Raw genomic sequence first — 23819 nt, 5'->3', positions numbered from 1 at the left:
TGACTGACAACTGGTACATTTTCTAGTAATGGAATGGCTGAGGCTCTGAAATCCATTTCCCGTGTGGGTGTGGGTGCCACGGGGAGAACAGGGATCAGTAGGAGTCCACACGCCATTCAGCCCTAGTTCTATAGCCAGTCTGGGATGCCTTACAGAGAAACTAAGACCCTATAATCTTTTTTTTTTTTTGCTTTTGGGTCACATCCGGTGATGCACAGGGGTTACTCCTGGCTCTTCACTCAGGAATTACTACTGGCGGTGCTCAGGGGACTATATGGGATGCTGGGAATCGAACCCGGGTCGGCTGCATGCAAGGCATATGCCCTACCCGCTGTGCTATCGCTCCAGCCCCAAGACCGTATAATCTTGGGGTCCCCACGGATTCCCCAACCAGGTTTATCATTTGTTCTCCTCATTAATGGGTCCCCAGCAACAAAAGAAGTTCAAATGACTACTTTGTCTCTCCTTTTAGGGAAGTCTACAAACTGTCAGTTCCTAACCAATGGAAGAATCGACATGCTTTACCAGGGGTGACTGCTGGAGAAATGACAGCATATCACTCTAATAGTACCGTATTCAGCCGTACACAAGAATGAGGCGGCTCTTTAAATACAGTAAGGAAACTTCTCTAAGATAAATTGTTGAGTGAAAAACGCAGGCAGCATAATTATGTTGACAGTAAAAAAAACAAAAAAAAATGTGGGTGAGAGAGAGAAGGGAACAACTGTGCATTTGTTTACGTATGCAGAGATCCAGGCACAGAGAAGCATACACCATTAAAGGGCTATCTGGGAGGAAGGAACCTGGTGGCTGAGACACAGGGTGGAGTTAGAATCTTTTCATCTATTTATTGTTTTAGGGCCCCACCTTTGTGCTCAGGGCTTACTCCTGGCTCTGTGCTTAGATCACTCCTAGAGTTGCTGGGGGTGGGGGGACCATATGGGGTTCTGGGGATCAAACCCAGGTTGGCCATGTGCCAATACTAAATCTCTCAGGTCCTATCTTTTCATCTACTCTTATTTGTGCCCTTCAAATCCTGTGTCATGTAAAGGTACTCGCCACTCAAACAACAGTGCAATACAATACACATAAAAAAATGTAAAAGAGGTGCCTTGTTCCACTCACCTTCCACCCTCCTCTCCCCTTACCTGGACAGGTGAGACTGTTTTTTACTGGCTGATCTTTGGATGAGAGAGAAGGGCATCAAGGAAGAAGAGAGCGTGGGGCCCAGGAGAGAGTGACGCAGTATAGGAGGAAGAGAAAGAAAGAAAAACAAAACAAGACATAAACCAGACAAGACACTGGAGATGGTTGGCTCAAAAGATAAAACCACAATCCAGCCAAGGAGGACCCAGGGGTGGGGACTGGACACAGTGAAACATAGTGGTGCTACCGAAATGCAACTTCACCCCTGTCATCTGGCTGCTGAAAACCTTTTGGAACTTCCACATCCACCCTGGGAGAGGTGGTCCCATCCCAGGCTGGGCCTGAGCCAGGGCCTGGAGCAGGGGGTGCTGCCTGACGGGGGGTAGCGCCCTCCTGAGCTTCCACACTCCTAGTGTGGTCCCCAGCAGCACGCCCAGGACTGGGGCTGTTCAGACAGTGGCTTGGCCCACGCAGCAGGATGGTCTTGCAGATCTGTGCCTGCACTGCCTGCCAGTGTCCTGTTCTGGGCTTCTGGCCCCTGTCTTTGCCCACCCGGACCTTCTCCTTCAGTGTTCCTGTCTACTTCCTATGAACTGCAGCTGGACAGCAAGTCAGACTTCCACACGCGTGACTGCTGCCTCTTTTCAAATGACTCTATTCTATCATTTCCTGTCCACCCCCACCTCCTTGTCTAGGGCAGAGATTCAGCTCGGCGAATTAGTTAACAGACGCCCTCCAAGCTAGGCCTGTCTTTTCCAGTAGCCGCCCGCCACATGCAGCTACTGACATTTACATTTTCCATAACATCTTTAAACTCAGGGTCACGCTGGCACTAGCCCATTCCAAGAGCCTGATTGTTACCCACGGTCAGTGAGCACCGTGTGGAGAGAGACGAGAACATCTCCATCACAGCGGAGAATTCTATCACATGATGCTGCCTGACACCCAGGGTCAGACAAAATGAGCGAGCACGAAGCACGACAGCAGACAAGAGACCGAGTACAACAGGGAGAGGATGCAGTAGGAGGTCCAGAATTTTCAGGCAAACACCGAATGGCATTCTCAGAATGGAAGATCCTACTACTCTCTGAATAGCCCCTTCTTGTAACCTCAAGAACGACCCATTTTCTCCTGGCACAGCTCAGGGTCCCCTTTGCCCAAGTCCCTGCCTGTACAAGACACCGGCTTCCTGGGTCCCTGGGAGAGCCTGGGAGCAATGGTCTCCTCTCAACCAGTTTGGCTTGCACTTGATGCGGGTTACCAGCTGCTTCATACAACTGAAGGCACATGAGGCCAGGGTCCTCATGTGGGCCTGGCGACAGAGTGGCCCGGGTGGGCATGTTCAAGGATCATCTCAGCAGTCACTGAAAGTTCCTCTTTAAAAGAGAAAAATCTCAGGGCAGGGCAGGCACAGTGGGCACAGGGGAATTACAACACAAGAATTGCAACAGACACAGAAGGTTTCCCCCCCCCCCCTTCCCCTCTCCCCCTCAGAGCTTAAGGAAGAAAAACAACCACTCGACTGGAGGAGGAAGAAAGGCTCAGAGTCTGAGATCCAGAGAGTGGAATCTCCCAATGGATACCACTGAGTCAGCTGGGTCCTAATCTGCGCAGAGGTAGGAAGGCCAAGAGGGTTAAAATCTGCGGGACCATGGGACAGAGGGAAGACCACAATCAGGCGCGAAAGAGTGTGTCAGGAACAACTGCCACCACAGCACAATCAGGGGCTGCTTCCTCTTCCCTGGACACTGCCTTCAAAGTATGGCAGCCGAGATCAGATTCCGCTCAGCCTAAACCTGATGGATGCGGAAAGGACCAGGGGATGGAGAATTTCCTCCCAGATTTGACGCTCTCTGAATGGCATTAAGGAGACTGATTTTCTGACCCAACTTCTCAGCAGTTCTTTGTTATACTCATACCCAGTGATGGAAACTAGGAAGTTCTCTACCAGTCTCTGGGGCTGCTTCTGCTTTACACAGTCAATGGTACTTATCACTTCATCTATCTATCTATCTTTGGTCTTTAGGCCACATCCGACAGCTCTCAAGGCAAGCGCCTTAACCTTGTGCTATCTCTCTGGCCCCAATACCCATCACTTTATTATTTTTTTATTTTTTATTTATTTACTTATTTTTGCTTTTTGAGTCACACCTGGCGATGTACAGGGGTTACTCCTGGCTCTGCACTCAGGAATTACCCCTGGCTGTGCTCAGGGGACCATATGGGATGCTGGGAACCGAACCCAGGTGGGCCGCGTGCAAGGCAAATGCCCTACCCGCTGTGCTATCGCTCCAGCCCAATACCCATCACTTTAAAACACATGCCACGGCCTCAAGGCTGGACGGCTCGACTGAAAGGCCCCTAGTTTCCACACCAGTCCATTCAGCACTTCAACACAGCTGATTCCCCAAGTAGTACTTCCCTTGGGCCCCCAGATTAGGAATCTGTGGTTTGGGGGCCAGAGAGAGACTATAGGGGTTATGACAATTGTGTCACAAGTACGCAGCTGACCTCAGCTCAATCCCTGGCACCACAGGCGGTGCCGGATGCGGGAGATGGCCCCTGCTCTGGGGCAGTTATGAAGGTCTGGCTCCCAGCGGAGAGACCATCTCACGAATCATCACAGAAGCCTCGTGGAGGAGGCGGCTCAGCTCCCGCTTGCAGTGAGTGATGAATGTGGACGCCAGAGAAACAGCAAACTGGCCTTGGTTCCCAGGTATGTGCTCCTGAACAGTCAAGCTGTCTCTCGCCATGTGCAGCCCTGACTGGTCTTTATTTATTTACTGGCTGTGCTCAGGGGACCACTGCGGTGCTGGCGGTTGAACCTGGGTTGGCCGAATGCAAGGGAAGTGCCTTACATGCTGCACTGTCGCTCTAGCCCCTGTAGGTGGTCTCTATTAGATCTTCTCTTCTATTTTTTTATACATATACAAAAACACACACACTCTCCTTATAGTACCTATCTTTTTTTTTTTTTTTTTTGCTTTTTGGGTCACACCTGGCGATGCACAGGGGTTACTCCTGGCTCTGCACTAAGGAATTACCCCTGGCCGTGCTCAGGGGACCATATGGGATGCTGGGATTTGAACCCGGGTCGGCCGCGTGCAAGGCAAACGCCCTACCCGCTGTGCTATCTCTCCAGCCCCCTACAGTACCTATCTTACAGATCTAGTATACCCATATTACACGTGTACACAAATTGATATGCCTAGAACATTATATACATATAGGTATATATAACATGCCTGTCATACCTGTACATAAAGAGCTATAATTCACACATATATGCCAGCAAACTAGAGACGGGGGGGGGGGGGAGAAGGGTGGGGTGAGGGTAGGGGGGGGAAAGGGCACAGAGTACATAGGCCAGCCTAGTACTGACCTAGTCTGCACTAATGCAATATTCCCGAGACCCGCCCTGCAAACCAGAAGGCTACAACCCAGGTAGGACTTGCTGACTCAGTTCTCGGAGAGCGCCACTCTCACTGAGCCCTGACCGGGTCCGAGTGCTCTGGCTTCCTTCATCTACCAGCGAAGAGCTTCAGACAGCTCCTCAGCACCTCAGCCTTCAAGGATTCTGCCTCTGGCGAGCAATCTCCCTGCAGTCTGAGGTGGGCCCCCAAGACTCCCCGGTTGCCCACCTGTAAAGGCTATGAGCTAAGACACCCCGCTGACAGAGAAACCCACTGACATAAAAATCCTTTGGGAGCTCACCTGGTCCCTGACTTGCAGGGCAAGACGGGCACAAGCAAATGGAAGCAGCAGTGTCACCAGAATCAGGGTCCCAGGGGAACATACTGGAGGGAGGGGAGAGGGGAATGGACAGCAGGCTTGTGGGGTACCGCACTTCAACATGTGTGTCACTTCTCACATCTGTTAAGTGAGTGAGCAGATGGAGTGGAGAATTCTCTGGAAATATACCCGGAAAAGCTTTGCGTCCTCATCAGTGGGCCCTTAAGGAGTTGTAGGGTTGTGTGTGAACCACCTGTGGCTCAACACTGAAGATCTCAACATTGGCAGATCTATGGGGTGGAGATGGCCTTGATTTATTATTATTCTTAGTTTTGGGGCCACATCCAGTGGTGCTCAGGGCTTACTCCTGGCTCTGTGCTTAAGGGTCACTCCTGGCAGTGCTTGGGGGGCTATACGGGGGTGCCAGGGATCCAACCCGGGTTGGCCTCGTTCTATCATTGGCAAATGCCCTCCCACTATCTCTTTGACACTCTGCATTGCGTTCTCTTTCCTTTTATGCAGCACTGACCAGGGTCACACATATGGCTGAGTGCGGCTGTGGTGCCTAGATACTCCAGTGTTGTTCACTGGGGATCGAACTCTGTCAACTTGGGTGCTTGGGCACATACTGGCTGGGTCGCTAACTGAGGCTTACTCGCTTCAGTGGTGGCGCTCGCACAAACCTGGCTGTGAACTACTTGTGGCTCAACACTGGGGATCTGCAGTGTTTTGGGAAGTCCTTCCAGTTCCATGTAGTATGATCTATGCTTCACATGTCAGAGAGGAAAGGCCAGGGCAAAATGAGTGACAACGAAAATGTGGGGATACCTCTCAGCATGTTTTACCTCAAGCAAGGGCAGGGCCAGGAGGTTCTGAGGTTCCATGAAGCCCATGAGTGAACAAGAGAGATAAGGATTGGCCTCAGACAACCTGGAGGAGGGAGCAAGAGCCTGTATGTGGAGGGGTCAGCACACTCTGCCCTCATGGCACCCATGTGCTGAGGTGGGGGGGGGACACTGTTAGTAGTGAACTAAGGTCTTCTCTCTCTCTCTGTCTCTCTCTCTCTCATCTATTTTGCTTTTTGGATCATATCCAGCGATGCTCAGGGGTTACTCCTGGCTCTGCACTCAGGAATAACCCCTGGCAGTGCTTGGGGACCATATGGGATGCCAGGGATCGAACCTGGGTCAGCCGCATGCAAGGCAAACGCCCTACCCACTGTATTGTCACCTGCGCCCCTCAGTTCAGTCTTGAACTTACTGTGGCTCAGGCCATCACCCAGCCTCTGCAAGCCTGCTTCTCGGTAACAATTGTGAGTAATGGCACTTTTTCTCAAAGGTTAACTGGGCGGACCAAATGCTTTCAGCAACACAACACAGCAGAGTCCAAATGCTCACACGGCAATCAGTCTCCTCCCGCTGTCATGTCCAGGCCTTGTTCTGCTCCTGAACAAATGCTTTTTCCTCAGGAAACTGCCACACTGTCGATGGCTCATGCCAGAAACCTCAGTGTTACCTTCCATGCCCTCTGCTAATCGAATCAACTGCCAATTCCTACAGATCTTATTTATTCCTCTTTCTGGAAGCCACCAATGCTGGCCCTCTCCATCACCATGCTGGACTAAGACACCATCTCTCTCCTGAACGACTGGTTCCCTTACATCTATGGCAGCTTCGGCCCCATCATTCTATTTTTGCTGTACACACAGAAGGAGGGAGCTGTTTTAGGTTCTGATTTTGGGCCACACCTGGAGGTGCTCAGGGCTTACTCCTGGCTCTGCACTTAGGAATCACTCCAGGCAGTATACAGGCGACTGTATAGGGTGCTGGGGATCGAACCCAGGTCGGCTGCATGCAAGGCAAATGCCCTACCCACTGCTCCTCTTGCTCAGTCCCCAGAAGGGCACTTTTAAAAAGACAAACTGGAATGCAGCTCACCTCAAAGGGGCACTGTTACTGTATGAAGCCGCAGATCCCCGACAAGGCCCTCAGGCTCCTCTTGGGCTCTTCTCACAATACTCCCTCGCTCACCCTCACTCAAACCTGGGGGCCTTTTCTCCCACCCTGGGCCAAGTCCACATGGCCATGCTGCCCCATTAGGCTTCAATGCTCCTTCCTCAGGAAAGCCTTTTTTGACACCCCTCTAAGCTTCTCAAACTTCCCTTTGGAGGCACTGAGCTAAACAGTACCTAATCATGTTAATTCTACTTTTATTTCTTTTTCTTTTTAATCTTTCAACTCCCACTATATATATGTTTTTAAATTTTTTATTATTGAATCACCATGGGGTACAATTACAGATTTACAAACTTTCGTGTTTGCGTTTCAATCATACAATGATCGAGTACTCATTCCTCTACTAGTGCCCATTCTCCACCACCAATGATCCCAGTATCCTTCTCACCACCCCACCCTTTCTTTCTTTTTTTTTTTTTTAAGCTGTTCAGTATCTGTTCAGTAGCCTGAATAATAAGCTTCTCTGGAGCACAGAGCAGCTCCATAACACAGTGTACAGCACATAGCAAAAATGCACTGAAAGATAAAAATCACAAAATATACGCCTAAGAGTTCTGTATCTATCAAACTCTGATGAGCACACCCGGAATTCTGAGTGGCCAACATGCTGCATCCAAACTGAAGTTAAGAGTCACAATTTCAGAGTTTTAACAAGGACTAAGTGAAGTAAGAAGGTGCTAGTTTCTCTACACCATGGAGCGGCAGAGAGAACACTGTAAGCTCTTAAATTCTTCAGCTGCCTAGACTTTGAGAATTCAGTTTCACATGCAGAAGGTGGAACATCCATTAAACAACAAAACGTGTATTCTGGCGGCCTGGTGATGATGCCACAGATTTGGGGGGGATGGGCAAAGAAGGGGCTCAAGAGGAGTCTGACTAGCGCGCCTGGGAGAAGGGCAGAAGGTGATGTGCGTGGGAAGGGTGACTGGGCTCCTAAGAGGACACACGGCTCTGCAGGGCTTGTGAGGGAAGTACAGGGGACAAAGGGAGGCTCCAACCAGAGGTTCTCGAGACAGAAGTGAACACACACAGATTACCAGCCTATTCGTCCACTCGACAGCAGGTGGATATTAGGAAACGCCTGCAAATGATGAATCTGTTTCTCTGTTTCCAGAACGGGAAGAGAGCAGACAGGGGACAGAAGAGACAGGGTAGAGAGTGAGCCTGTTCTACCCATTTCACAGAGCTGCTGTGAGAACTAAATGAGAGAAGCAAGGCAAGGCCCCTCGGACACTGAAACAGCATGCGAGAGTTATGCGTCTTGGTGGGTGGGGCAGGTCAGAGAGTCCATTCTTTGCAGAGCAGAGCTAATGGGGCTTTTGAGGAGTCACAGGATCAGATCTAACAGACAGATCTGACTACGGGGACTGCCAGGATTGAAAGACAAGGGCCAGAAGCCCCAGAGGTGAGGAAGGCCAAGCTGATGGGCACCTGCAGGCCATGCCCACCTGGAGAGAGAGCAGGAAAGCAGTAAGAGGGAGAGAGCGGGCAGGGGGTGGGGGAGAGTGGGTGTGGGGGGAGAGAGCGCAGGGGAGAGAGTGGGCAGCATCCAACCCACCAGAGGACATGAGAAAACCTGAGAATCCGGGAATGTGGCTACTCCTCCCCTCTTTCCCACGGTGCCAGGCTGCCAAAGCGCTTCTCACTGGCTACTGACCTCCTCCCTCCTACGCTCATGTGGGCTCCTGAAGGGTTGAGTGGTGCTGCCTCCCTCTCTGGATCCCTGGAGAGGGGAGCCCTGCCCTGAGGGGCGCTATGTCCCCATGCAGCAGACAATGATTCCACACCCAAACAGCCTCCAGCTCCAGCCACACAGTGTGAGACTCATGGCTGACTGATCTTCTTTGTTACACAGTCTGCAGAAAAAAGCTCCATGCCAAGGCTATGCCCAGAAACTCAAACTGGTCTTGAGAAGAATGTGGTAGAGTAAGGGGTTGGGAGGAATGGCCTTGTGTGACTTAGAGGCCCTTGTTTGCTTTCTGGAAACATCAGTTTTCACATGGGCAGGTCAGGACACTAGCCATCTGTCCCGCGGGACAGCGAGAACTGGTGTAATCGATTACCTAACACAGTGCCCGGCACACAGCAGTGCTGGGGAAGTGGTTCCTATTCCTGTTAGAAGACCCCAGGTCAAAACAAGGAGACTGCTGCCAAAGCAACCCTATCTTGCCTGCAACACAGTATCAACAAAACTCTGGGTGATCTAATATGGATGTAACCATCACAGCTATTGCAAGCAGAGGAGGAGAGCGGCTGACTAATGCATTTAATCCACATTCATGTGCTGTCTGTGGAGTGTCTTCCATCAAGCGGTTGCCTTGGTTTATGTGTTTTGACTTTTGGGCCACACCTGGCTGTGCTCAGGGATCACTTTTGTCGGGACTGGGGGACCCCTATGTGGTGCCAGGGATAGAACCGGAGTCAGCAGTGTCCAAGGTAAGTGTCAACCCCTTCTCCTATCTCTCTGGTCCCAGCCAATGGTTACCGCTGATGGAGACAATGATTCACAGTAGCAAGAGTCCAGTGCTGCCATTCACTAGCTATCCTCAAGCAAACGGCATCAGAACAAACATCATCAAAGCAACTTTTCAGAAAAGCCAGCTGCTGTGTGTGGGAAAGAAGGCAGGCAAGGAAGGGGGCAGCCATGACTGGGGCTGCCGTCACAAAGGGGAGGGACAGGGCTGACAGTCTGGACCCCCGGCTTCTAGACCTACTCTCTATTTTTCTCAGAGACCTCAAAGAGGAAATGAAATTTATACACCCTAGGCATCTAATATGTTATAGCCACTCATTTCCTCCTTCCAACAACCTAGGACAGTAGATATTATTGCTTTCCTTTACAGATGCAGAGATGCTGAACTGCCCAAGGACACACAGCCAATTGATGAAGAGCCAGGGGGTGATTCAGTTCTGCAGACACCCAGGTCCAATCTTTCCCCAGCACCACGGCCTGTTTGGGTGAGCTTGCACACTTTCCTCTCCCAACAGCCTGTGATTCCACGTCCCTTGGGATTTTCCCTTGGAACATCAGTTATCTGTAACCCAGAGTGGGCAGAGGCAAAACTAACTTCATCCTTGGAAAAAACAGAGATGCCCTCACCAACACTAATTGAGAAGCAGGGAGGGCCACACTTGAGATGCCCACAGGCTAAGGCTGTTTTCATTCTGGTTTCATAGTTTCGACAGAGGCAAAAAAAAAAAAAAAAAGCAGGAAAGTAGCTGTGGAACATTCCCAAGATAAGAAATGAGGCACTGACATATGGCCTACGGCTCTCAGGGGAGGACGAGCAGGCTTGACTGCAGAGTGACGCTTCCAGGCCCACGTTCACGCCCACTACGGTGGACACGACAGTCCCTTCCTTCTTACTATTATATTATTTTGGGGGTTTGGGGCTACACCTCTGCACTCAGGGATCACTCCTGGCAGGCGTGGGGGACCATTATGTGGTGCCAGGGCTCAAACCTGAGTCTATCATGTGCAAAGCAAGTGTCCTGCCTGCTGTACTATCTCTTCGACCCCAAAGTCTCTTCCTTCATACTGAGAGAATAAAGATCAAGCCTTGCTGTATTGTCACCTGGCACTTCCTAAATTACTTATAAACTCAAAATCATCAAACAGGTGCATGTATGAGAGCTTTTTATATCTAGGGTTTTCCTGAAAAGGTAAGATGTGTTCTGAAGTCAGTCCACCTGAATGTGGTAGGTATGCTTGAAATACAAACTGTCCAAAGACTGACATTTCTTAAAGGAAAGCATATTCTGTTTTGTATCTTAGATAGATAATATCGTTATTTGGGTTTAAGTTTTTGTTTTTTCTTTTTAAATTGCTGGCACAAATAAAGGACAAAGTATAAAACAAACAAGAATAGCCAACTTTATTTATCGTTTTCTGTTTTGGTCACACCCAGAGATGCTTAGGGGTTACTCCTGGCTCTGCACTTAGGAATCACTCCTGGCAATGCTCAGGGAACCATATGTGATGCTGGGAACCGAACCTGGGTCAGCCGCATGCAAGGCAAAGGCCCTACCTGCTGTGCTATCGCTCCAGCCCAAGAATGGTCAACTTTAAACTATTCATTTTGCTTTAAAAAATTGTAAGGTGGGGAGGGGGGGGACAGGAGAGATAATACTGTATGCTCTACTATCTGCAGGCTCCGTCAATTGGGTTCAATCCCCAGAAACCCATATAGTCCCCTGATCCCCACTAGGAGTGATCCCTGAGCACCTAGGCCCTGAGCACCGCTGAGAGTGACCATAAAACAAAAACAAATACAAAAGCCAAAAAACAAAAAGTGTAATTTGGGGTTGGAGAGATAGTACAGAAGTGAAGGCATTTGCCTTGGTGCAGCTAACCCTCATCCTGGCATTGCATATGGTCCCTGAGCCCTGTCAAAGCCAGGGTAAGCCCTGAGCACAGAGAGATGAGAGGAGGAGAGAGGAGAGAGAGGAGAGACAGAGAGAGAGAGAGAGAGAGAGAGAGAGAGAGAGAGAGAGAGAGAGAGAGAGAGAGAGAGAGAACAGTGGGTAAAGCGATCGCCTTGTATGCTGCCAATTCGGGTTCGGGTTCGATCCCTGGCATCCACTCTGAGCACTGCCAGGAGTGACCCCTAAGCACAGAGCCAGGAATGACGCCTGAGCATCAATGGGTGTGGCCCATAAACCCAAGAGTAGCTTGGAGCAGTCTGAGCTGCTTCTCTTGTCTGTCTCTTTTCCATCTCAGGGATTTGTAACCCTTCTCTTTAGCTGAGGGGCTGTGGGAGGTTGCCATTCTAGTCACAGCATCTGTGCTACAAACTGTAAGGGGGTAGGGGACACAGGACATCGAAGATGAGTGTCCTACTCTCACATTCTTAGCAAACAACTTCAGAAAGCCCTGCTGGGAGCAGAGAGAAGGGCAAAGGGGCGAACTTGCAACAGTTGTAGAACTTGCAATGGTTTCCTGCAAATTAGTGATCCAGTTTTCTAAACAGGTCCAGAAACGCCCCTCCTGGGAGTTCATCTCAATGAACTCTCTACTGACAACCCCTCCTATTCTTCACAGTCTTCTAACCTCTATGCATCTGCAAGGGGGATGGGGAAAGACTGGGGTTGGGTCACACCTGCCAGTGCCTGATGGTGCCAGGGTTGAACCCAGGCCACCTGCATGCAAAGCAAAGCACTGCTCCAGCCCTCTGAGACTCCCCAGGTCTAAGCATGTGTTGGTGCGACAGTCACACATCCCTGCCTCTCTTCGACTTCGTGAAGGGATCTGCCCATTCTGCCCCCTCATGCCTGTCCTGAAGGAAGGATTCCCGTCTTCTAGTTTGTGTTTTCTCGGTAATCACATCCCCAACCACTCCACATGGACCCCCAGCCCATAGACCAAGCTCAACAATGAGCTCGGCACAGACTGTGGAAGCTGGCAGAGTCTACTCCCCTCCCAGCCAGACCGTGGTCACCGTGGTTTCATCACCAAGTGACCCACGTCAGGCCTGGGCGCACTGCACGAACTGCCATATGCAAACAGGAGCCTGAAAAAGGCAAGTCTGACACTCAGACAGGAAGGAGGGACGATGCAGGTGAGGGGCTGCACGTGGAGCCAGTACACGGCAACAGAGGAACAGAAAACAAGATCATGATCTCACCAGTGCCCAAGAGGCAGGCCACGGCGGGAAGACAGCTGTGGAGCACGGATCACCGTCACTCCCAGCAAGCGCTGACCTTCTCTCACCCTATACTACTCAATCACTTCATACTGAGGTGACCATGCAACAGAGAATGGAATTTTTTTTTTTTTTTTTGCTTTTTGGGTCACACCTGGCGATGCACAGGGGTCACTCCTGGCGCATGCACTCAGGAATCACCCCTGACGGTGCTCAGGGGACCATATGGGATGCTGGGATTCGAACTCGGGTCAGCCTCGTGCAAGGCAAACGCCCTACCTGCTGTGCTATCGCTCCAGCCCCGAGAATGGAATTTTATTTTTTTTTATTTTTTATTTTTTTTGCTTTTTTGGGTCACACCCAGTGCTGCTCAGGGGTTACTCCTGGCTTTGCACTCAGGAATCACTCCTGGCGGTGCTTGGGGGACCATATGGGATGCCGGGGATCGAACCCGGGTCGGCCGCATGCAAGGCAAACGCCCTACCCGCTGTGCTATTGCTCCGGCCCCAAGAGAATGGAATTTTAAGGAGACAAAAATTACTGATATCAAGGGGCCAGAGAGATCGTATAGTAGGTAGGGTGTTTGTCTTGCATGTGGCTGACCTGGGTTCGATCCCCAGTATCCCATATAGTCCCTGAGCACAACCAGGAGTGACCCCTGAGTGCAGAGCCAGGGATATATCCCTTGAGTGCTACAGGATGTGGCCACCAAACAAAACAAACCAAAAAAAAAAAATTATTGATATGTAGCTTGTAACATATTATTTGCAGGCAAATATAAATGATAAACATTCACTCTACTAGTAATATTTTATTTGTAAAAATGCTTATACTTGGTACTTACTGTTTTTGTTTCTAAATGTGACAAGTTATTTGTAATTTATTTGTTAGTTTGTTCAGTTATTTATATCTACTAGAGAAACTCATTGGTGATTCTCTTTTACTTTCTAACTTTGTTATCACCTGAAGGTCCATCCGTTTGTGGCAAAAAAGCAAGATTGAGCAATATTCTACTGAGTATAAATACTACACCCTTCTTCATGCCATTTGTGATGTTATTCATGGATGGGAATTTATATTTGTTTACATTTGTTTGCTGTGAATAAGGCTGTTTTGAGCATAGGAATACATATATAATTACCAAGCACACCTACTTTTTTTTGTTTGTTTGGGGCCACAATGCTCAGGGGTTACTGCTGGGTCTGCACTCAGGGGATCATAAAGATTGTCAGGGATTGAACCTGGGGCATGAGGCAAGTGCCCTGCCCACTGAACTATCTCTCCAGCCCCTAAACACACATGTTTTAAAGATGAGAATTCTGACATTCAGAAAAGGTAAAGGACTTGAAGGCCGGAAAGACAGTACAGGGACTGAAGCCCTTGCCTTGCGTGTGGCTGCTTGGTCAGTGAACCCAGTATGAACCTGGCAGCACCTGCGCACCACCAGGCCTGGAGACTAATTTCCTTCCTCTCACAAAAGAAAAGATAAAGAACTTGGTTCCGGCCTCCGATTAGTGAGGGCTCAGGTTTATGTTAGGACTGGAACTCCGCTTTCCAGGCTCCAAGCCAGTCTGTGGCTTGAGGAGAAAGATTCGATGTGGATACACCCCTGCAGTCAAAGGCACAGTCTATGGAAGGAGACCCTTGGTTGGTGGTCCTGACGCTGACTTGGATGTGTGACCTGGGGCCAGATATTTGACTTTTCAACGTTTCAGGTTTCCCCATGTGGGGCAGCAGTTAGTAACAACTTCATAAATTGCCAAGAGGTTAAGTGGTGTCATCCACTGAAGCATTTAGCACAGGACTAAACACTCAAACATGAGTCAGTGATTACTATTATCACCACCAAGGAGCAACGTTGCTTCTTATCGTTTCTGTACGTCCTCAAATCCCTGCAGAAAGAAATGCTCAGGTAGAATGCCTGATGAGGAGGCAGCAGTCTGAAGACATTAGCCTTACCCAAGGACTGGGGCGGAGCCAACCTCTAACTCTCAGTGTACAGCTCTCTACCAGACCCTTCTGCTGCCTCTCTAAACTTTAAAAAAGCATCCTGAATTTCAGAGTATCCTTCCTCTCAGTTACAAAGGAAGGCTTTCTGGTGCCAAGACTATCCGAAGGGCCCCTTTTGAACTCTATGGATTCATCCTAGCACACCACCACCCCCTAAAACAAAAACAAAAACAAAGAAACAAAGAATGGGTGCTGGGCAAGCTATTCCAAGTGGAAAATTCAAACTCCATCCCAGGCGGAAAACCCAAATCTCTGCTGTTCTAGCAGATTTCCAGGACGCGCTGGCTCCCAGAAACCACAATTACAGGCAGGCTCAAGGCAGAGGAGTAATTAGGGCCATACCATGGGTTCAGCAGTCTTGAGCCTCTCCTGACTCCATCGCTGCTTCTCCGCCCCCTCATCCAAATCCCATCTCAACCCCTGCACAGCGGGAATTTCCACCCTTCTCTCTTCCAGCTACCACTCCATTTCCAGGAAAACGAAGAAGGGTGGGGTGAGGGAGGAAAGAGGGTGTCTCATGGATATTACTAATACTGAATGGCACTGAGAGCTAAAACAAAACAAAACAAAACTGACAGAATGCCTCCCCTCCTGTGTAGAAAAGAAATGCTTTTTTGACATTTATGTACACACACACACACACACACACACATACACACACACACACACCATTCACTCAAAATATAGCATTTCACACCCAAAAATTCTGTTAGAAAAAAATCCATTTGTTCAGGGGCTGGAGCAGTAGCACAACGGGTAGGATGTTTGCCTTGCACGAGGCTGACCGGGGTTTGATTCCCAGCATCCCATATGGTCCCCCGAGCACCGCCAGGAGTAATTCCTGAGTGCAGAGCCAGAAGTAAGCCCTAAGCATCGCCGGGTGTGACCCAAAAAAGAAAAAAAAAAATCCATTTGTTCAGCAAACCAGTGGCAAATGGGAACTAAACAAAAGATGGGCCAGCCAAAGCAGGGCTCGAGTCAGACAAGCTGGAGCTCCACCACCTGTGGGCTAAGAATCAGGACCAGAATGTCCAGTTAGACTGCGGCCAACACAGCCTCCACTCCTGAGTGTGCTCTGAAGACAGAGGGACTGAGAAAAGGAACACACCGTCTATCACAAGCATGGTCCTGCCACAGGGTTGCAAGGGGCAGAAAGAAGAGAATTCTTACTGTTCCTGGGGGGGCGGGGGGGAAAGGAGCAAATTTTTTTTTTTTGCTTTTTGGGTCACACCCAGTGATCCTCAGGGGTTATTCCTGGCTCTGCACTCAGGAATTACTCCTAGTGGTGCTCGGGAGACCATGTGGGATGCTGGGAATCAAACCTGGGTAGGCCGTGTGCAAGGCAAACACCCTACCCACTGAGCTACTGCTCTAGCCCCCAAAGGAGCAAATTCTTCTCTCTGTCTCTGCAGGGTTTAGAAGGGCTCTGAGAACAGGAAGAGGATTTCATCTCTGAGGTCCTCTGCCCTCTGAAACAGGAGGCTACCCCGGCGTGAGATTCCAAGCCCTGGTTCTTGGCAGAGTCAGGGGAAATCAGGAGGTCTGACTTGCTGGACGCTTGGCCAGGGCTCTGGGCGGAAAGCAAAGAGAAGATGGAAGCGACTAATGAATAGTGCCACTAGCTGTTGGAATGCTGCCCCCGGGATCGAGATGAACCATCAATGATCTCACACACTGTGATACCATCCTCATAACCATCGTGGGCTATTAATGTGCCAGGGCCTGAGCCTGAGGACAGAGGGCCAAAGGTGGCAGGCCAAGGGCTGAAGAATAGCCTACACCATAGATGGAGTGAAGACTGCCTCAAAGGACTGCAGGGCTGGGGCTGGGGCAAGAGTACAGGGGGCAGGGCATCTGCCTTATACATGGCCACACCAACTTTGAGCTGCAGTACCCCCTATGGTCCTCTGAGCACGACAGGAGCAATTCCTGAGTGCAGAACCAGGAGTAAGCCCTGAGCATTGCTGGAGGTGACCCAAAAAGAAAAAAAAAAAAGGAGAGAGACTGCAAGATGGGCTGGAGCAATAGCACAGCGGGTAGGGCATTTGCCTTGCACACGGCAGACCTGGGTTCGATTTCTCTGTCCCTCGCAGGACAAGCTACCGAGAGTATCCCACCTGCATGGCAGAGCCTGGCAAGCTACCCGTGGAGTATTTGATATGCCAATAACAGTAACAAGTCTCACAATGGAGACATTACTGGTGCCTGCTCGAGCAAATCAATGAACAATGGGATGATACTGCTACAGTACAAGATTCACAGCCCTGGTGGCCAAAGTGATAGTACAGCAGGGCATTTGCCTTGGACGCAACGGACCCAGTCTCGATCTCCGGCATCCCATATGGTCCCCTGAGCACCATCAGTAGTCAGTCCCCTCCACTGCTGGGTGTGGCCCAAAATAAATAGAGGGATCAGAGCAACAGGATAGCAGGTATGGCACTTGCGTGGCACATGGCCCACCCAGGTTCTATTTCTGGCAGTCCTTATGGTTCCCCCAAGCCCACCAGGAGTGATCCCTGAGCACAGAGCCAGTGGTAAACCCTAACCACCACCAGCTGTAACCCCAAAAAGCACAAAAATAACAAAATAAAAAATAAAAACAAAAAGATAGTGAGAAAAAAGAGAAAGAAAAAGTAAAAAGGAAGAAGGGAAAGAAGGATGGAAGGATGAAAGGAAGGAAGAAAGAAAAGAAGGAAGGTAGGAAGAGGAGAGCAGTGGTAGAGAATGACAGATCAAAAAAATCTGGAATATGAGTCAGAGAGAGGGACAGACATAGAAAGATTGCACTCATTTGTGGAATATAAAGTAACAGAATGGGAGACTAACACCCAAGGATAGTAGAGATAAGGACCAGGAGGATTGCTCCATATGCCTCACATACTGGGGGAAAAGGCAGCTCAGATAGAGAACGGACCACCAAGTAAAGGATACTTGGAGAGCCTGCTCGGGATGGGAGATGCGGGCTGAGAGTAGACTATAGACCGAACATGATGGCCACTCAATACCTGTATTGCAAACCACAACACCCAAAAGGAGAGAGAGCAGAAGGGAATGCCCTGCCACAGAGGCGGGGGTGGGGGGAATGGGAGAGACACTGGGATCATTGGTGGTGGAGAATGGGCACTGGTGGAGGGATGGGTACTCGATCATTGTATGACGGAAACGTAAGCACAAAAATATTTTTTTTTTCTTTTTGGGTCACACCCGGCCATGCACAGGGGTTACTCCTGTCTCTGCACTCAGGAATTACTCCTGGTAGTGCTCAGGAGACCATATGGAATGCTGGGATTTGAACCCGGGTTGGCTGCGTGCAGGTCAAACGCTCTACCCGCTGTGCTATTGCTCCAGCCCCAAGCACAAAAATTTTAAGTCTGTAACTGTACCTCACAGTGGTACATCAAAAATTTAAGGCACGTGTGTGCGGCCCCTCCACGGCTGCACGAGCGTGAATCCAGACCCAGCTAAACTACTTTCAGCATGGGCAGCTCCTTGCAGAATGTCTCCAGCCTGAGAACTAAGTCGCGGCCCCATGCCCACCCAGGAGGGGAAAGGTATTTTTCTCTCTCGCCTCTTCCTTTCCGGGGATGAAGGGCGTGGTGACCACCATATTATGACGACCACAGATGGGGTTTACAAGCTTGCAATGATCCAATATCTGGAAGAAATCTCCCTGGATTTAGTTGCTAAAGTACAGAAATCCAAAACCGACCTCGTATCTCTTCACAACAGGTCTGACTCTAGTGGGGTACTCCTAACAATAATAGTGAGGTTTGTGTTGAAATATTGAGTGCAACCAAAGTAAAGAGAAAGTAAAGTAAAACTTATCAGTTACAAGGGGGGGGGTGCGGGATGGGAGGTGTACTGTGTGGGTTTTTTTTTTTTGGGTGGTGGGATATGGGCACTGGTGAAGGGATGGTTGTTTCAGCATTGTATAACTGAGACTTAAACCTGAAAGCATTGTGATTTTCCACATGGTGATTCAATAAAATAAAATTCTTATTAAAAAAAAATTTTTTTAAGTCTGGGATAAAGGATACCATGCAAATATGTGGAGAAAAGAGCAAAGAAACCGAGGCAAAAGAGAAAAAGCACTTACAAAGCAAGAGAGGGGAACTGGAGTACTATTTAAACAGCCCCTGCCTTCAGGAGCCGGCCTTGAAGCCAGAGCCTCAAAGACTGGGGTGTTAGCGGCACTTCCTGCTATAAGCCTTGGGTAGAGACGCATGAAAAGGCTGCGGAGTCCTTAGCTAGCACAGAGCAGTGTAATGAGACAGTGGAGAAGTGGGTGAGAGGAGAGGAAAGAGGGGGAGGACTACACTTATTCCTATAGCAAGAGTTCGGGCCCGTGGAGGCTTCTCCTTTGCAGGGTCTCAGTTTCCAATTTGGTCACAGGACTAAACACCGCTCCCTGTTAGACCTTGAATACCACCCATCTAAATGCTCACTCTATGCCTGTTACTCCCCATTTTGCCTCTTTAGCAATTATTGTCTTACTGTAATTTTAATTCTTGTTGAATTTGTCTAAAACTAAGCTGCAGGGAACTTTGCTTCATTTACGGCGATAGCCTCTGTGCTTACAAAATCGTTTCTTGCGCACAGAAGATGCTCAAAGAAAACCCTACTGGGGCCTTTCTCAGGGGCTCAGAGCACTTGCATTTGCAAGTGTGAGGCCATGAAGTCCAACCCCTGGGGTTCTGCCACATGCACTGAGTGCTGTCTGTCATCTCTGGCACAGGGAGCCATTTCCAGTCAGGCCACAGCCAGGTGTGTCTGAGTGCCACAGCTGAAGGGATGCAAGCGCTGGCAGATACTGCAAAGATGTGTGAGGCCCTGGCCAGGAAGCAGGAGCCCTGGTGAGCATGTGTCTAAGCGTCACAGTGACCCCTGGGTGAGCCCCCACAACCACAGTTTGTATGCACTCTACCACGGAAGAGTGTGCATGGCTCTGTGCACCGAAACACATGGCATATACACCTTGTCCCGCAGGCCCCAGAGAGCACCCCAACTCCACAGGAGAACCACAGCCAGGTGTATGGAGAATCCCCGGTCACTGTGGTGACAACAAAGGGATGGGATTGTGGGGTACATGTTAAATGAAACTAACTCTGGATCTAATCAACTCCTACTTGCCTGGCAGTGTTTCATATAACCCCAAGTAACGCAAATGAAATTCTAGGACCATGAGACACAAGCATTGGAGACTTTCTGTACCCATTCCACAGAAGGGGAAACTGAGGAGCAGAACCTCTGTTATGGATAGAATATTTGGGTTCCCCCCATGTCCTCTGCTGATGGCCTAGCCCCACTGTGGTCACACTGAGAAATAACAGTGATGAGGCAGCAGGGCAATGACTTGAGGTGGCATCTGTGTCCTTGGTCAGAAGACACCGAATACGGTCCTGCTGGCCCACTGTGAGAGCTGGCAGGGGCTGTGTGTGGGCTGGGACAGCCTGTCCCTGCTGGCACCCTGCCCTGGGACATCCGGCCATCAGCACTGGCAGGAAAAGGCTCTGTGGTCTCTGGTCTGCTATGGCAAATCCAAGTCAGTCCTTTCTGAGAATTCCTCAGGGACTGGGAGAGCAGGGCTTGTTCCACTTGGGACAAGTTCTCCCTCTTTGCCTGAGAAATTTTTTCGCAAAGCCGGGTATACTGGTTTATGTATAAAACAGGCGTACAAGCAAAACACTTACTGATAATAAATCGTAAGTTTATCTTTTTTTTTTTTGAAGTAACAGATTTTATTTAGAGGTTTCTGAGGGAAGGAGGAAGGATAAGTGGGGGAGAGAATAGTAAGAATAACGTGCTCAAGAGAGAACGCGGGCTTCTCCAAGGGTGGAGAGAGCTCTACACACACCCTAGCACTGGACACGAAAGCATGAAAGTACACATCTCAAGGGGGGAGATGCGGGCGACACATGTGCTCAGCCACATGGCACAAGCAGCACATGGGCTCAGGCAGCATATGCGCCGTAAGTTTATCTTAAAACAAAATTTTATTTAATGTTTTGTTTCTGGGCCACACCCAGTGGGGATCAGGGAACACGAGTGGGCTGGGGGTGGGGGGCATATGGAATATTGGGGATGGAACCCAGGTCCACTGTGTGTAAGGCAAAGTACTACTGCTTCAGCCCCCTCAAACAAAAGTTTTAAAAAGTTACATGATCCCACAGTTTAGGAGGCTGGCAGAGCTAACGGCGGGGTGAGATGCAGAAACCAGGACTCCTTCTCCCGGCTAGTTAGCTGTCTCTTATGCCAAGGCCGTAGAATGTGTTTGCAATTAATAGAGGAGTGTCAGTCATTCTGGAAATAACTCTGGAGAAGCGAGGGGGGAAGAGGGGCTCGGCATTTCTCTCTCATCCTTGACTTCTCACTACGTGCCTGGAGAGAGCTGCCCTCTGGAAGATGCAGAGGAAGCTACTCAGAATCCCGCCTCATTCCTTCATGAGGAGGGGACAAGGCGCGGCTCTGCTTCCCAAGGCGCGTCCTCCTCCCAGCCCTTGTCACTGGACTTCCAGGGCTGTACCCAGGGAGCTGGAGGTGGGGGGTGGGGTGGGAGGGTAGAGACCAGGAATACAGGAAGGGAAAGGCCAGTATGATCTTAAATAGACATTAAGGACAAATACAAAGAACAGTCCTGTGGACCTTTAAAGACCCAGGAGTATCTGCATCACAAAACTTTAAAATCAGAAATCTTCCTTTAAAAGCCATCTTAGGAGCTGGAGCGATAGTACAGTGCACAGGGCCTTGCATGTGGCTGACCCAAGTTCCAAGTTCAATCCCTGGTATCCCATATAGTCCCCAGAGCAATGCCAGAAGTAATTCCTGAGTGCGGAGCCAGGAGTAACTCTTGAGCATCACAGGGTGTGACCCAAAAAACAAAATAAATAAATAAATGAAAGTCATCTTAATGAGGGCAGGCTTACGGGTGGTTGGGAAAATTGGAATAACGGTGGTGGGAAGGTGCAATGGTAGTGGGATTGGTGTTGGTACACTAGTAAATAAAAATTTTAAAAAGTTTAGGAAAACTTAAAAAAATACTAAAGGCCAGTTTAACAAGTCGATTTATACTTAATATGCTTTGCAAATGACATAGAAATCTTTATATTTATGATCATATTTCCATTTCTAAATACCTAACAACTACTGATGCAGAGATGTGCACCCAATTTGGCAGAGGTGTGGATATATGTAAAGGCACATTCTCATACTTGGGAAACAGCATTTTTTTTTTTTGGTCTTTTTGTGTCACACCCAGTGATGCTGAGAGGTTACTCCTGGCTCTGCACTCAGGAATTACTCCTAGCAGTGCTCGGGGGACCATATGGGATGCTGGGGGTCAAAGTTGTCTGTAAAGCAAATGTGCTACCAATGGGTACTACAGCTCTGACCCCCAAAAACAGAATCTTAAAGACTTAGAATACCTGGGCAAAAAAAAAAAAAAAGGCTAAAGTTTGTGCAAAGTAACAGAGGGCAAATAAATCTGCATAGCCAATGGTATACAGAAAGAACAAATAAATACAGTGATCAGGAAAAGGGGCTCTTTAAGGTGAGCATAAGCTAAAGGTCTGAAAGGTTCCCAACGAAGGTTATAATGCCCAATTTCAAAACCAGTCTGAATTAGATTTTTACCCACACACAAGAGGACTCCTTATCAAAGTGAAGTTCATGAGTCAGTACCAGTCAGCTGGTAGAAAACGTCTGTAGAGGGGGAAGCCAGTCTACCTGACTGCAAACTACTCCGGGACCTGTGTAACCTTGGCTTGGTGCCATTTTATTTCGACACACAATACCCCCACGCTTCACTCAGTTAATAATCATTCTCTAACCCTCATTCAGAACCTCTGTTGCCGTCTCTGAATATAAAATTGCTGCCTGTGCCTATCAAACTCAATCCCATCTTTCACAAAGTTGACTTCACTCTTAACAGGGAGATTGACTTCCGTTCTCCAAGACCAGGAGCAAGACAAAGATGCCCATTCTTGCCACTTCCTTTCTATAGTAGAGGCTCTAGCCAGAGCAATTAGTCAATAAAAAGAAATAAGCATCCAGACTGAAAAGAAGGAAGTACAACACCTGTCCTCACAGATGACCTGATCTTGTTATTTATCATAAGGAACAACACAACACACACACACACACACACACACACACACACACACATTCTTGCAGTACCTGAAATATACATTCTGTTATAATGAAATGTTACAGCAATAAGGTAAATAAAACAAATGGTTACAGGATACAAAAAAGTTTAAACAAATAATACAAGATTAGAAAAAAAATCCATTTTAGTATTAGGAAAAGAACAAATTTCCTAGTAGTAGATTTAATGTAAGATAACCAAGATGGGCTTGCTCTTAAGCCCATGTTCTCCCTTAAACATGTATCCTGATCGCTTGTCTCTATTTTTCTTTGCTAGCTTTTTTCACTCTGGCAGAGCCTCTGCCGTCTCTAAACACTGACTTTCTCTCTTGCCACCTCCCACACTCCCAACATATTTCTAAGAGCGTTTCATTCAATAAAAACTACATTACTTTGACAAAAAAAAAGGGAAGAAGCTTAAGACTTGTCTAGGGAAAACTATAAAACATCATTGAGAGAAATTATGTAGAAAGACATTCATGTCCATGAACGAAAGGTTTCAGATTCTTCAAATGGCAATACAACACAAATGGATCTACAGGTTCAATACAATCGCACCCACATTTGAGAAAATTTATAAGCTACTTCTCAAATTCATATGATAGGTAGCTAACACAATATTAAAAAAAACCCCACAAAGTTGAAGACTCATATTTCCTGATTTCAAAACTGACAACAAAGCTTGAGAGGTCAAGTCAGTATATAACTGGATTAAGGACATTTCAATAGAGAATGCAGAAATACGTCTTCACATTTATGACGAATTTTTGGCAAGAAGACCAGGACAATTCAGTGCAAAATTCTTAAAAAAAAAAAAAAAGTACTTAGACAACGGGAAATCCACATAAAAAAAAAAAATTAAGTTTGATGTCTGTCTCACATCAAACACAAAAGTTATCACAAAATAAATCAAGGACCTCAATGTAAGATCTTTTAAAAGGTAGTTTAGGGGCTGGAGCAATAGCACAGCGGGTAGGGCGTTTGCCTTGCACTCGGCCAACCTGGGTTCGATCCCTGGCATCCCACATGGTTCCCCAAGCACCGCCAGTGGTATACAGAAAGAGTAATTCCTGAGTGCAAAGCCAGGAGTAACCCCTGAGCATCGCTGGGTGTGACCCAAAAAGAAAAAAAA

The 23819-nt window shown here is 48.6% G+C and overlaps 1 protein-coding gene across 5 annotated transcripts in view; it reads right to left on the bottom strand.

The window, feature by feature from the left end:
- ARHGEF11 (Rho guanine nucleotide exchange factor 11) overlaps nt 1-23819 on the bottom strand; it is a 113457-nt gene that overhangs the window by 49424 nt on the left and 40214 nt on the right. For 4 of the 5 annotated variants that reach the window (XM_055137681.1, XM_055137682.1, XM_055137685.1 and 1 more), the window contains exon 2: nt 1149-1181. The exons of the other annotated variant lie outside the window; for it this stretch is intronic. In XM_055137681.1, coding sequence (XP_054993656.1) covers nt 1149-1181 — 33 coding nt within the window. The remainder of the gene's footprint in view (nt 1-1148; nt 1182-23819) is intronic. 5 annotated transcript variants of the gene reach the window in all.

This window comes from Sorex araneus, chromosome 5, assembly GCF_027595985.1.
Source record: "Sorex araneus isolate mSorAra2 chromosome 5, mSorAra2.pri, whole genome shotgun sequence".
Taxonomy (NCBI): domain Eukaryota; kingdom Metazoa; phylum Chordata; class Mammalia; order Eulipotyphla; family Soricidae; genus Sorex; species Sorex araneus.
The sequence above is the reverse complement of the archived record's forward strand: the minus strand, read 5'-3'. Positions and strand labels throughout refer to the sequence as shown.